This window comes from Oncorhynchus tshawytscha, unplaced genomic scaffold, assembly GCF_018296145.1.
Source record: "Oncorhynchus tshawytscha isolate Ot180627B unplaced genomic scaffold, Otsh_v2.0 Un_contig_1923_pilon_pilon, whole genome shotgun sequence".
NCBI lineage: Eukaryota > Metazoa > Chordata > Actinopteri > Salmoniformes > Salmonidae > Oncorhynchus > Oncorhynchus tshawytscha.
Genome location: NW_024609027.1, coordinates 35,469 through 47,638, shown reverse-complemented (window position 1 = coordinate 47,638; position 12,170 = coordinate 35,469). Strand labels below are relative to the sequence as shown.

The 12,170-nt window shown below is 51.9% G+C and overlaps 1 protein-coding gene across 1 annotated transcript in view; it reads left to right on the top strand.

Annotated features, from left to right (window-relative positions):
* The window catches only part of LOC112240824 (dynein axonemal heavy chain 6-like), a gene marked incomplete at both ends in the record, with an annotated part of 94,357 nt that overhangs the window by 49,268 nt on the left and 32,919 nt on the right, over nucleotides 1–12,170 (top strand). Inside the window, 3 exon segments of the mRNA XM_042314035.1 lie at nucleotides 4,163–4,320; nucleotides 4,322–4,403; nucleotides 5,224–5,391. Of these exon segments, the coding sequence (XP_042169969.1) occupies nucleotides 4,163–4,320; nucleotides 4,322–4,403; nucleotides 5,224–5,391 (408 nt within the window).

Below are 12,170 nucleotides of genomic sequence, written 5' to 3'. Positions count from 1 at the left end.
TGTCTGTGTTAATATAGCACTGTGCTAGGGGATGGTCTGGTTAATATAGCACTGTGCCATGGGATGGTCTGGTTAATATAGCACTGTGCTAGGGGATGGTCTGTGTTAATATAGCACTGTGCCAGGGGATGGTCTGGTTAATATAGCACTGTGCTAGGGGTGTTATTGTCTGTGTTAATATATCACTGTGCCAGGGGATGGTCTGTGTTAATATAGCACTGTGCTAGGGGATGGTCTGGTTAATATAGCACTGTGCCAGGGGATGGTCTGGTTAATATAGCACTGTGCTAGGGGATGGTCTGGTTAATATAGCACTGTGCCATGGGATGGTCTGGTTAATATAGCACTGTGCTAGGGGATGGGCTGTGTTAATATAGCACTGTGCCAGGGGATGGTCTGGTTAATATAGCACTGTGCCAGGGGATGGTCTGGTTAATATAGCACTGTGCTAGGGGATGGTCTGGTTAATATAGCACTGTGCCAGGGGATGGTCTGGTTAATATAGCACTGTGCGATGGGATGGTCTGGTTAATATAGCACTGTGCTAGGGGATGGGCTGTGTTAATATAGCACTGTGCCAGGGATGGTCTGGTTAATATAGCACTGTGCCAGGGGATGGTCTGGTTAATATAGCACTGTGCTAGGGGATGGTCTGGTTAATATAGCACTGTACCAGGGGATGGTGTGGTTAATATAGCACTGTGCCAGGGGATGGTATGTGTTAATATAGCACTGTGCCAGGGGATTGTCTGTGTTAATATAGCACTGTGCCATGGGATGGTCTATTTTAATATAGCACTGTGCTAGGGGATGGTCTGTGTTAATATAGCACTGTGCCATGGGATGGTCTGTGTTAATATAGCACTGTGCCATGGGATGGTCTGGTTAATATAGCACTGTGCCAGGGGATGGTCTGGTTAATATAGCACTGTGTCAGGGGATGGTCTGTGTTAATATAGCACTGTGCCAGGGGATGGTCTGGTTAATATAGCACTGTACCAGGGGATGGTCTGTGTTAATATAGCACTGTGCTAGGGGATGGTCTGTGTTAATATAGCACTGTGCCATGGGATGGTCTGGTTAATATAGCACTGTGCCAGGGGATGGTCTGTGTTAATATAGCACTGTGCCAGGGGATGGTCTGGTTAATATAGCACTGTGCTAGGGGATGGTCTGGTTAATATAGCACTGTACCAGGGGATGGTGTGGTTAATATAGCACTGTGCCAGGGGATGGTATGTGTTAATATAGCACTGTGCCAGGGGATTGTCTGTGTTAATATAGCACTGTGCCATGGGATGGTCTATTTTAATATAGCACTGTGCTAGGGGATGGTCTGTGTTAATATAGCACTGTGCCATGGGATGGTCTGTGTTAATATAGCACTGTGCCATGGGATGGTCTGGTTAATATAGCACTGTGCCAGGGGATGGTCTGGTTAATATAGCACTGTGTCAGGGGATGGTCTGTGTTAATATAGCACTGTGCCAGGGGATGGTCTGGTTAATATAGCACTGTACCAGGGGATGGTCTGTGTTAATATAGCACTGTGCTAGGGGATGGTCTGTGTTAATATAGCACTGTGCCATGGGATGGTCTGGTTAATATAGCACTGTGCCAGGGGATGGTCTGGTTAATATAGCACTGTACCATGGGATGGTCTGGTTAATATAGCACTGTGCCAGGGGATGGTCTGGTTAATATAGCACTGTGTCAGGGGATGGTCTGTGTTAATATAGCACTGTGCCAGGGGATGGTCTGGTTAATATAGCACTGTACCAGGGGATGGTCTGTGTTAATATAGCACTGTGCTAGTGGATGGTCTGTGTTAATATAGCACTGTGCCATGGGATGGTCTGTGTTAATATAGCACTGTGCCATGGGATGGTCTGGTTAATATAGCACTGTGCCAGGGGATGGTCTGGTTAATATAGCACTGTGCCAGGGGATGGTCTGGTTAATATAGCACTGTGTCAGGGGATGGTCTGTGTTAATATAGCACTGTGCCAGGGGATGGTCTGGTTAATATAGCACTGTACCAGGGGATGGTCTGTGTTAATATAGCACTGTGCTAGGGGATGGTCTGTGTTAATATAACACTGTGCCATGGGATGGTCTGTGTTAATATAGCACTGTGCTAGGGGATTGTCTGTGTTAATATAGCACTGTGCCAGGGGATGGTCTGGTTAATATAGCACTGTGCCAGGGGATGGTCTGGTTAATATAGCACTGTGCCAGGGGATGGTCTGGTTAATATAGCACTGTACCAGGGGATGGTCTGTGTTAATATAGCACTGTGCCAGAGGATGGCCTGGTTAATATAGCACTGTGCTAGGGGATGGTCTGGTTAATATAGCACTGTGCCAGGGGATTGTCTGTGTTAATATAGCACTATGCCATGGGATGGTCTGTGTTAATATAGCACTGTGCCATGCCAGGGGATGGTCTGGTTAATATAGCACTGTGCCAGGGGATGGTCTGTGTTAATATAGCACTGTGCCAGGGGATGGTCTGGTTAATATAGCACTGTGCCAGGGGATGGTCTGGTTAATATAGCACTGTGCCAGGGGATGGTCTGGTTAATATAGCACTGTGCCAGGGGATGGTCTGGTTAATATAGCACTGTACCAGGGGATTGTCTGTGTTAATATATCACTGTGCCATGGGATGGTCTGGTTAATATAGCACTGTGCCAGGGGATGGTCTGGTTAATATAGCACTGTGCCAGGGGATGGTCTGTGTTAATATAGCACTGTGCCAGGGGATGGTCTGTGTTAATATAGCACTGTGCCAGGGGATGGTCTGTGTTAATATAGCACTGTGCCAGGGGATGGTCTGTGTTAATATATCACTGTGCTAGGGGATGGTCTGTGTTAATATAGCACTGTGCCAGGGGATGGTCTGTGTTAATATAGCACTGTGCCAGGGGATGGTCTGTGTGGAAAGTGAAGTTGCTCACATTCCCCTTTTTGTAGCAGTCAGCAAATAGTGTCTGTGGATTGTCCTCGAGGAGATTATGTTTGTACATATTCCAGTGTTATTTTTAATATCCAAGGGGTGCTGTACTGGGATGACCTCTGCATAGGGGGCTCCAAAGGCCCATGCATTTGGGTGGGGCAGGCTGTGAAACTCTCCTGCCATTGTTTCCACACGTCTCATTCCACACTTCAGTCGTCATTGAAGTTGCAGACAGGTCTGTTCTGTCTGAGCTGCTTATTAGCTTAGTAGCCTTATTTAATACGCTTATTTAATATAATGTTATTTATAAAAAAATATCTAGAGATTATTGTATTTTACATTTTCAGAAGTAGGTTCAGACTGAACATTACTCAGTCTGGATCTCAGTCTGGATCTCAGTCTGGATCTCAGTCTGGATCTCAGTCTGGATCTCAGTCTGGTTCTCAGTCTGGTTCTCAGTCTGGATCTCAGTCTGGATCTCAGTCTGGATCTCAGTCTGGATCTCAGTCTGGATCTCAGTCTGGATCTCAGTCTGGTTCTCAGTCTGGTTCTCAGTCTGGTTCTCAGTCTGGTTCTCAGTCTGGTTCTCAGTCTGGATCTCAGTCTGGTTCTCAGTCTGGTTCTCAGTCTGGATCTCAGTCTGGTTCTCAGTCTGGTTCTCAGTCTGGTTCTCAGTCTGGTTCTCAGTCTGGTTCTCAGTCTGGATCTCAGTCTGGATCTCAGTCTGGTTCTCAGTCTGGTATTTCCAGGTTCCGCTGTGTTTCTTCTGCAGGTTTTGGTTTGTTAGAAGTTTTTTCTTGATAGTCCTTGGTAGTAAGAATCCATTCAGTTAATTTTGTCCACAATCAAGGTTTTAGGTATGACATGTTGAGGTGTTGATGTAGAGGGTAGTATCCTGTATAAATCCTTGCGAAAAAATCCATCTACATTCATCTAATTATTTTTTTGGCAGAAGAACTCAGGATCCCATGGTCTCTCTCTCTCTCTCTCTCTCTTTCTCTCTCTCTCTGTTCTCTCTGTCTCTCTTTATATCTGGAAGTAATGTCTCTCTCTCTCTCTCTCTCTGTCTCTCTTTATTTCTGGAAGCAATGTTCCTCTCTCTCTCTTTCTCACTCTACCACGCTCTCTTTGACTTTCTTAATTTCCTCCTTTTTCACCTACTCTCTCCTACAATCTAACCATCCCCTCCTCTTTCCCCCTGTAGTGGCCCCGTGAGGCCCTCCTCTCCGTGTCCCAGACCTTCTTCCAAAACGTGGAGTTTGGCAGTGAGGAGATGAAGGATCGTTTCAGTGAGATGTGTGTGGAGATCCACGTCAGTGTGACAGACATGGCCGAGAGGTTCTACTCTGAGCTGAGACGACGCTTACACTACTCCCACCTCTTACCTGGAACTGATTAACCTCTACCTGGCCATGTTGGGAGAGAAGAGACAGCAACTAGTGGCTGTAAGAGATCAGTAATACTACTGATTAATACTGTTATTAACCTCTACCTGGCCATGTTGGGAGAGAAGAGACAGCAACCAGTGGCTGTAAGAGATCAGCAATACTACTGATTAATACTGTTATTAACCTCTACCTGGCCATGTTGGGAGAGAAGAGACAGCAACTAGTGGCTGTAAGAGATCAGTAATACTACTGATTAATACTGTTATTAACCTCTACCTGGCCATGTTGGGAGAGAAGAGACAGCAACTAGTGGCTGTAAGAGATCAGTAATACTACTGATTAATACTGTTATTAACCTCTACCTGGCCATGTTGGGAGAGAAGAGACAGCAACAGATCTATAATACTGTTTAGCAATAATAAACACAGCGGCTGTGAAACATCCATAATATCTATTATTTAATGTTATCAATACTCCAGTTTAGCACACTGTGGTTTCTTTGAAACGTGGCTATTTCTCTGAATGGGCGTCAATTCTATACTCCATTCAATCCAAGAAATGTAATTGCTTCTGTGTGTCTGTGTGTGTCTGTGTGTGTGTATCCCTTTGTGTGTTTGTGTCTGTGTGTGTTTGTGTGTGTGTATCCCTTTGTGTGTTTGTGTCTGTGTGTGTGTTTGTGTGTGTGTGTGTGTGTATCCTGTGTGTGTGTATCCCTTTGTGTGTTTGTGTCTGTGTGTGTGTTTGTGTGTGTGTGTGTGTGTGTGTGTGTTTGCATGACTGCGTGTGTGTATCCCTGTGTGTGTGTTCCTGTGTGTGCCTGTGTTTCTGTATATATGTGTGTGTGTGTGTGTGTGTGTGTGTATTCCTGTGTGTGCAGGCTCGTGACAGGGTAAAGAATGGTCTGACTAAGCTGTTGGAGACCAACGTGTTGGTGGATAAGATGAAGGTAGACCTGTCAGCTCTGGAGCCTGTCCTCAAACAAAAGTCTATAGACGTCAACGCCCTCATGGGGAAACTAGCCGTGGACCAGGAGAGTGCAGACAAGGTGGGTGTAGAGTGGAGCTAGGGAAACTAGTCGTGGACCAGGAGAGTGCAGACAAGGTGGGTGTAGAGTGGAGCTAGGGAAACTAGCCGTGGACCAGGAGAGGGTGGAGCTAGGGAAACTAGCCGTGGACCAGGAGAGGGTGGAGCTAGGGAAACTAGCCGTGGACCAGGAGAGTGCAGACAAGGTGGGTGTAGAGTGGAGCTAGGGAAACTAGTCGTGGACCAGGAGAGGGTGGAGCTAGGAAACTAGCCGTGGACCAGGAGAGTGCAGACAAGGTGGGTGTAGAGTGGAGCTAGGGAAACTAGTCGTTGACCAGGAGAGGGTGGAGCTAGGGAAACTAGCCGTGGACCAGGAGAGTGCAGACAAGGTGGGTGTAGAGTGGAGCTAGGGAAACTAGTCGTTGACCAGGAGAGGGTGGAGCTAGGGAAACTAGTCGTGGACCAGGAGAGTGCAGACAAGGTGGGTGTAGAGTGGAGCTAGGGAAACTAGCCGTGGACCAGGAGAGGGTGGAGCTAGGGAAACTAGCCGTGGACCAGGAGAGTGCAGACAAGGTGGGTGTAGAGTGGAGCTAGGGAAACTAGCCGTGGACCAGGAGAGGGTGGAGCTAGGGAAACTAGCCGTGGACCAGGAGAGTGCAGACAAGGTGGGTGTAGAGTGGAGCTAGGGAAACTAGCCGTGGACCAGGAGAGAGTGGAGCTAGGGAAACTAGTCGTGGACCAGGAGAGTGCAGACAAGGTGGGTGTAGAGTGGAGCTAGGGAAACTAGCCGTGGACCAGGAGAGGGTGGAGCTAGGGAAACTAGCCGTGGACCAGGAGAGGGTGGAGCTAGGGAAACTAGCCGTGGACCAGGAGAGTGCAGACAAGGTGGGTGTAGAGTGGAGCTAGGGAAACTAGCCGTGGACCAGGAGAGAGTGGAGCTAGGGAAACTAGTCGTGGACCAGGAGAGTGCAGACAAGGTGGGTGTAGAGTGGAGCTAGGAAACTAGCCGTGGACCAGGAGAGTGCAGACAAGGTGGGTGTAGAGTGGAGCTAGGGAAACTAGTCGTGACCAGGAGAGTGCAGACAAGGTGGGTGTAGAGTGGAGCTAGGGAAACTAGCCGTGGACCAGGAGAGGGTGGAGCTAGGGAAACTAGCCGTGGACCAGGAGAGTGCAGACAAGGTGGGTGTAGAGTGGAGCTAGAGAAACTAGCCGTGGACCAGGAGAGTGCAGACAAGGTGGGTGTAGAGTGGAGCTAGGGAAACTAGTCGTGGACCAGGAGAGTGCAGACAAGGTGGGTGTAGAGTGGAGCTAGGGAAACTAGTCGTGGACCAGGAGAGTGCAGACAAGGTGGGTGTAGAGTGGAGCTAGGGAAACTAGCCGTGGACCAGGAGAGGGTGGAGCTAGGGAAACTAGCCGTGGACCAGGAGAGGGTGGAGCTAGGGAAACTAGCCGTGGACCAGGAGAGAGTGGAGCTAGGAAACTAGTCGTTTGACCAGGAGAGGGTGGAGCTAGGGAAACTAGCCGTGGACCAGGAGAGAGTGGAGCTAGGGAAACTAGCCGTGGACCAGGAGAGTGCAGACAAGGTGGGTGTAGAGTGGAGCTAGGGAAACTAGCCGTGGACCAGGAGAGAGTGGAGCTAGGGAAACTAGTCGTTTGACCAGGAGAGGGTGGAGCTAGGGAAACTAGCCGTGGACCAGGAGAGAGTGGAGCTAGGGAAACTGCCGTGGACCAGGAGAGGGTGGAGCTAGGGAAACTAGCCGTGGACCAGGAGAGGGTGGAGCTAGGAAACTAGCCGTGGACCAGGAGAGGGTGGAGCTAGGGAAACTAGCCGTGGACCAGGAGAGTGCAGACAAGGTGGGTGTAGAGTGGAGCTAGGGAAACTAGTCGTGGACCTGGAGAGGGTGGAGCTAGGGAAACTAGCCGTGGACCAGGAGAGTGCAGACAAGGTGGGTGTAGAGTGGAGCTAGGGAAACTAGTCGTTGACCAGGAGAGGGTGGAGCTAGGGAAACTAGCCGTGGACCAGGAGAGTGCAGACAAGGTGGGTGTAGAGTGGAGCTAGGAAACTAGTCGTTGACCAGGAGAGGGTGGAGCTAGGGAAACTAGTCGTGGACCAGGAGAGTGCAGACAAGGTGGGTGTAGAGTGGAGCTAGGAAACTAGCCGTGGACCAGGAGAGGGTGGAGCTAGGGAAACTAGCCGTGGACCAGGAGAGTGCAGACAAGGTGGGTGTAGAGTGGAGCTAGGAAACTAGCCGTGGACCAGGAGAGAGTGGAGCTAGGGAAACTAGTCGTGGACCAGGAGAGTGCAGACAAGGTGGGTGTAGAGTGGAGCTAGGGAAACTAGCCGTGGACCAGGAGAGAGTGGAGCTAGGGAAACTAGTCGTTGACCAGGAGAGTGCAGACAAGGTGGGTGTAGAGTGGAGCTAGGGAAACTAGCCGATGACCAGGAGAGGGTGGAGCTAGGGAAACTAGCCGATGACCAGGAGAGGGTGGAGCTAGGGAAACTAGCCGTGGACCAGGAGAGGGTGGAGCTAGAGAAACTAGCCGGGACCAGGAGAGAGTGGAGCTAGGGAAACTAGTCGTTGACCAGGAGAGTGCAGACAAGGTGGGTGTAGAGTGGAGCTAGGGAAACTAGCCGATGACCAGGAGAGGGTGGAGCTAGGGAAACTAGCCGATGACCAGGAGAGGGTGGAGCTAGAGAAACTAGCCGTGGACCAGGAGAGAGTGGAGCTAGGGAAACTAGTCGTTGACCAGGAGAGTGCAGACAAGGTGGGTGTAGAGTGGAGCTAGGGAAACTAGCCGATGACCAGGAGAGGGTGGAGCTAGGGAAACTAGCCGTGGACCAGGAGAGAGTGGAGCTAGGGAAACTAGTCGTTGACCAGGAGAGGGTGGAGCTAGGGAAACTAGCTGATGACCAGGAGAGGGTGGAGCTAGAGAAACTAGCCTTTGACCAGGAGAGCGCAGACAAGGTGGGTGTAGAGTGGAGCTAGGGAAACTAGCCGATGACCAGGAGAGGGTGGAGCTAGAGAAACTAGCCTTTGACCAGGAGAGTGCAGACAAGGTGGGTGTAGAGTGGAGCTAGGGAAACTAGTTGATGACCAGGAGAGGGTGGAGCTAGGGAAACTAGCCTTTGACCAGGAGAGCGCAGACAAGGTGGGTGTAGTGTGGCGCTAGGGAAACTAGCCTTTGACCAGGAGAGGGTGGAGCTAGAGAAACTAGTCGGGACCAGGAGAGGGTGGAGCTAGGGAAACTAGTCGTGGACCAGGAGAGGGTGGAGCTAGGGAAACTAGCCGTGGACCAGGAGAGGGTGGAGCTAGAGAAACTAGTCGTGGACCAGGAGAGGGTGGAGCTAGGGAAACTAGCCGTGGACCAGGAGAGGGTGGAGCTAGGGAAACTAGCCGTGGACCAGGAGAGGGTGGAGCTAGGGAAACTAGTCGTGGACCAGGAGAGTGCAGACAAGGTGGGTGTAGAGTGGAGCTAGAGAAACTAGTCGATGACCAGGAGAGGGTGGAGCTAGGGAAACTAGTCGTGGACCAGGAGAGTGCAGACAAGGTGGGTGTAGAGTGGAGCTAGAGAAACTAGTCGATGACCAGGAGAGGGTGGAGCTAGGGAAACTAGCCGTGGACCAGGAGAGGGTGGAGCTAGGGAAACTAGTCGTGGACCAGGAGAGGGTGGAGCTAGGGAAACTAGCCGTGGACCAGGAGAGGGTGGAGCTAGGGAAACTAGTCGTGGACCTGGAGAGGGTGGAGCTAGGGAAACTAGTCGTTGACCAGGAGAGGGTGGAGCTAGGAAACTAGCCGTTGACCAGGAGAGGGTGGAGCTAGGGAAACTAGCCATTGACCAGGAGAGGGTGGAGCTAGGGAAACTAGCCGTGGACCAGGAGAGGGTGGAGCTAGGGAAACTAGCCGTGGACCAGGAGAGGGTGGAGCTAGGGAAACTAGTCGTTGACAAGGTGGGTGTAGAGTGGAGCTAGGAAACTAGCCGTGGACCAGGAGAGTGCAGACAAGGTGGGTGTAGAGTGGAGCTAGGGAAACTAGTCGTGGACCAGGAGAGTGCAGACAAGGTGGGTGTAGAGTGGAGCTAGGGAAACTAGCCGTGGACCAGGAGAGTGCAGACAAGGTGGGTGTAGAGTGGAGCTAGGGAAACTAGTCGTGGACCAGGAGAGGGTGGAGCTAGGGAAACTAGCCGTGGACCAGGAGAGGGTGGAGCTAGAGAAACTAGCCGTGGACCAGGAGAGAGTGGAGCTAGGAAACTAGTCGTTGACCAGGAGAGTGCAGACAAGGTGGGTGTAGAGTGGAGCTAGGGAAACTAGCCGATGACCAGGAGAGGGTGGAGCTAGGAAACTAGCCGATGACCAGGAGAGGGTGGAGCTAGAGAAACTAGCCGTGGACCAGGAGAGAGTGGAGCTAGGGAAACTAGTCGTTGACCAGGAGAGTGCAGACAAGGTGGGTGTAGAGTGGAGCTAGGGAAACTAGCCGATGACCAGGAGAGGGTGGAGCTAGGGAAACTAGCCGTGGACCAGGAGAGAGTGGAGCTAGGGAAACTAGTCGTTGACCAGGAGAGGGTGGAGCTAGGGAAACTAGCTGATGACCAGGAGAGGGTGGAGCTAGAGAAACTAGCCTTTGACCAGGAGAGCGCAGACAAGGTGGGTGTAGAGTGGAGCTAGGGAAACTAGCCGATGACCAGGAGAGGGTGGAGCTAGAGAAACTAGCCTTGACCAGGAGAGCGCAGACAAGGTGGGTGTAGAGTGGAGCTAGGGAAACTAGTTGATGACCAGGAGAGGGTGGAGCTAGGGAAACTAGCCTTGACCAGGAGAGCGCAGACAAGGTGGGTGTAGTGTGGCGCTAGGGAAACTAGCCTTTGACCAGGAGAGGGTGGAGCTAGAGAAACTAGTCGTGGACCAGGAGAGGGTGGAGCTAGGGAAACTAGTCGTGGACCAGGAGAGGGTGGAGCTAGGGAAACTAGCCGTGGACCAGGAGAGGGTGGAGCTAGAGAAACTAGTCGTGGACCAGGAGAGGGTGGAGCTAGAGAAACTAGTCGTGGACCAGGAGAGGGTGGAGCTAGGGAAACTAGCCGTGGACCAGGAGAGGGTGGAGCTAGGGAAACTAGTCGTGGACCAGGAGAGTGCAGACAAGGTGGGTGTAGAGTGGAGCTAGAGAAACTAGTTGATGACCAGGAGAGGGTGGAGCTAGGGAAACTAGTCGTGGACCAGGAGAGCGCAGACAAGGTGGGTGTAGAGTGAAGCTAGGGAAACTAGTCGATGACCAGGAGAGGGTGGAGCTAGGGAAACTAGTTGTGGACCAGGAGAGGGTGGAGCTAGGGAAACTAGTCGTGGACCAGGAGAGGGTGGAGCTAGGGAAACTAGCCGTGGACCAGGAGAGGGTGGAGCTAGGGAAACTAGTCGTGGACCTGGAGAGGGTGGAGCTAGGGAAACTAGTCGTTGACCAGGAGAGGGTGGAGCTAGGAAACTAGCCGTTGACCAGGAGAGGGTGGAGCTAGGGAAACTAGCCATTGACCAGGAGAGGGTGGAGCTAGGGAAACTAGCCGTGGACCAGGAGAGGGTGGAGCTAGGGAAACTAGCCGTGGACCAGGAGAGGGTGGAGCTAGGGAAACTAGTCGTTGACAAGGTGGGTGTAGAGTGGAGCTAGGGAAACTAGCCGTGGACCAGGAGAGTGCAGACAAGGTGGGTGTAGAGTGGAGCTAGGGAAACTAGTCGTGGACCAGGAGAGTGCAGACAAGGTGGGTGTAGAGTGGAGCTAGGGAAACTAGCCGTGGACCAGGAGAGTGCAGACAAGGTGGGTGTAGAGTGGAGCTAGGGAAACTAGTCGTGGACCAGGAGAGTGCAGACAAGGTGGGTGTAGAGTGGAGCTAGGGAAACTAGCCGTGGACCAGGAGAGGGTGGAGCTAGGGAAACTAGCCGTGGACCAGGAGAGGGTGGAGCTAGGGAAACTAGCCGTAGACCAGGAGAGTGCAGACAAGGTGGGTGTAGAGTGGAGCTAGGGAAACTAGCCGTGGACCAGGAGAGAGTGGAGCTAGGGAAACTAGTCGTGGACCAGGAGAGTGCAGACAAGGTGGGTGTAGAGTGGAGCTAGGGAAACTAGCCGTGGACCAGGAGAGTGCAGACAAGGTGGGTGTAGAGTGGAGCTAGGGAAACTAGTCGTGGACCAGGAGAGTGCAGACAAGGTGGGTGTAGAGTGGAGCTAGGGAAACTAGCCGTGGACCAGGAGAGGGTGGAGCTAGGGAAACTAGCCGTGGACCAGGAGAGTGCAGACAAGGTGGGTGTAGAGTGGAGCTAGAGAAACTAGCCGTGGACCAGGAGAGTGCAGACAAGGTGGGCGTAGAGTGGAGCTAGGGAAACTAGTCGTGGACCAGGAGAGTGCAGACAAGGTGGGTGTAGAGTGGAGCTAGGGAAACTAGCCGTGGACCAGGAGAGTGCAGACAAGGTGGGTGTAGAGTGGAGCTAGAGAAACTAGCCGTGGACCAGGAGAGTGCAGACAAGGTGGGTGTAGAGTGGAGCTAGAGAAACTAGCCGTGGACCAGGAGAGTGCAGACAAGGTGGGTGTAGAGTGGAGCTAGGGAAACTAGTCGTGGACCAGGAGAGTGCAGACAAGGTGGGTGTAGAGTGGAGCTAGGGAAACTAGCCGTGGACCAGGAGAGAGTGGAGCTAGGAAACTAGTCGTTTGACCAGGAGAGGGTGGAGCTAGGGAAACTAGCCGTGGACCAGGAGAGAGTGGAGCTAGGGAAACTAGCCGTGGACCAGGAGAGTGCAGACAAGGTGGGTGTAGAGTGGAGCTAGGGAAACTA